The 1,184-nt window shown below is 61.8% G+C and overlaps 1 protein-coding gene across 1 annotated transcript in view; it reads right to left on the bottom strand.

The window, feature by feature from the left end:
- KDELR2 (KDEL endoplasmic reticulum protein retention receptor 2) overlaps positions 1-1,080 on the bottom strand; it is a 41,671-nt gene extending 40,591 nt beyond the window's left edge. The window contains exon 1 of the mRNA XM_021718900.1: positions 703-1,080. Within this exon, the coding sequence (XP_021574575.1) occupies positions 703-1,080 (378 nt within the window). The remainder of the gene's footprint in view (positions 1-702) is intronic.
- Positions 1,081-1,184: the final 104 nt, after the last annotated feature.

Here is a 1,184-nt window from a genome sequence, read left to right as displayed (position 1 = left end):
CACTCACCTCAGCCTCCCAAGGTGCGGGATTACAGGCTGAGCCACCGAGCCCGGCTTATTAGCCATTTTTTATGGTGGCAGGAGAAAAAGAATTCAGGAGACAGATTTAAAACCCATTTCAGACTTCTCTAGGGGAAAAGGGGAAGAGGAAACAGGGGAAGCTGCCAGGCACAGGGATATGCTAGTCGGAGAATGAAAAAGTGAAGTTGCATCCCCGGCCACCCACTCTTCACCTCCTCTTAGGATCCAGGTAACTCTCTCCTCTATCCCTAGACACATATAAAACGGCCTCTCAGATCCCAAACATGTCCCAGCAGTGTCATCTGCCCCAGACCTGCGGCGCTCATGTGACCTGTTCCAGGCAATGTCACCACCACCTGTCCAGGCAAGAAATCCAGCGATGGGCCACTACATTCTGCTCGCTCACCCCCTAAACACCTACCTGTTCTCTCTGCTTTGCTTTTCAACAATCCCCATCCTACGCCCACTCTCCCCACTTGGAATCTGGCCACCTCTAGGCTGCTTTGAGTGTGGCCACTGCATTAAAATCTCAAGTCTGCCATCTGACATAGAGGGTCTTTCCACACCAGTCCTTCCTTCCTGCATCTCCACCCAGCCTCTCTCCTCCGGCATCCCCTTGGGCTTCAGCTCCTGCCAGCTTCTGAGACTCGGGCTGGGCGCACATCCCCAAGGCCCCGCTACTTTGGGTTTCGCCACCGTCTCGGTTTTGTGCGCAAGGACATCCGCCTCTGCGCGGGGGCCCACTAGGACCAGGCTCAGAAAGGAGGCTCGCACGTCCTTCCGCGGACCCAGCAGCCAAGGGGCCGAGGCAGACACTGTCCCAGGGCTGTGGCCGCTTCGCAATTCTCCCCACGGCTCCCGACATCCGGGGAGCGCCTGGGAGTTCGCCAGGGAGCCGGTGCAGAGAGCCGACGGAGCGGCCCGGCGGCCGCGGTCCTCCCGGTGCAGGCGCCCGTGCCACCCACTCTCCGGGGAACTTGGGCCCAAGCCGGGGTGGAACGAGGGCGGATGGAGGAGGGCGCGGCCGGAGCTCGGCGGCTGAGGTAGCTGGGGACGCATCGGCGGCCGGGTATGCTCCCGGGTTCCTCCCTCGCGCAGCCGGGTCGCTCCGGGCAGATGCGGCCGGCCACGGGCTCTGCGCCTGGGGCGCAGCGGCCCTGGAC

This window comes from Carlito syrichta, unplaced genomic scaffold, assembly GCF_000164805.1.
Source record: "Carlito syrichta isolate Samal-C Ts95f unplaced genomic scaffold, Tarsius_syrichta-2.0.1 Scaffold113490, whole genome shotgun sequence".
NCBI lineage: Eukaryota > Metazoa > Chordata > Mammalia > Primates > Tarsiidae > Carlito > Carlito syrichta.
The sequence above is the reverse complement of the archived record's forward strand: the minus strand, read 5'-3'. Positions and strand labels throughout refer to the sequence as shown.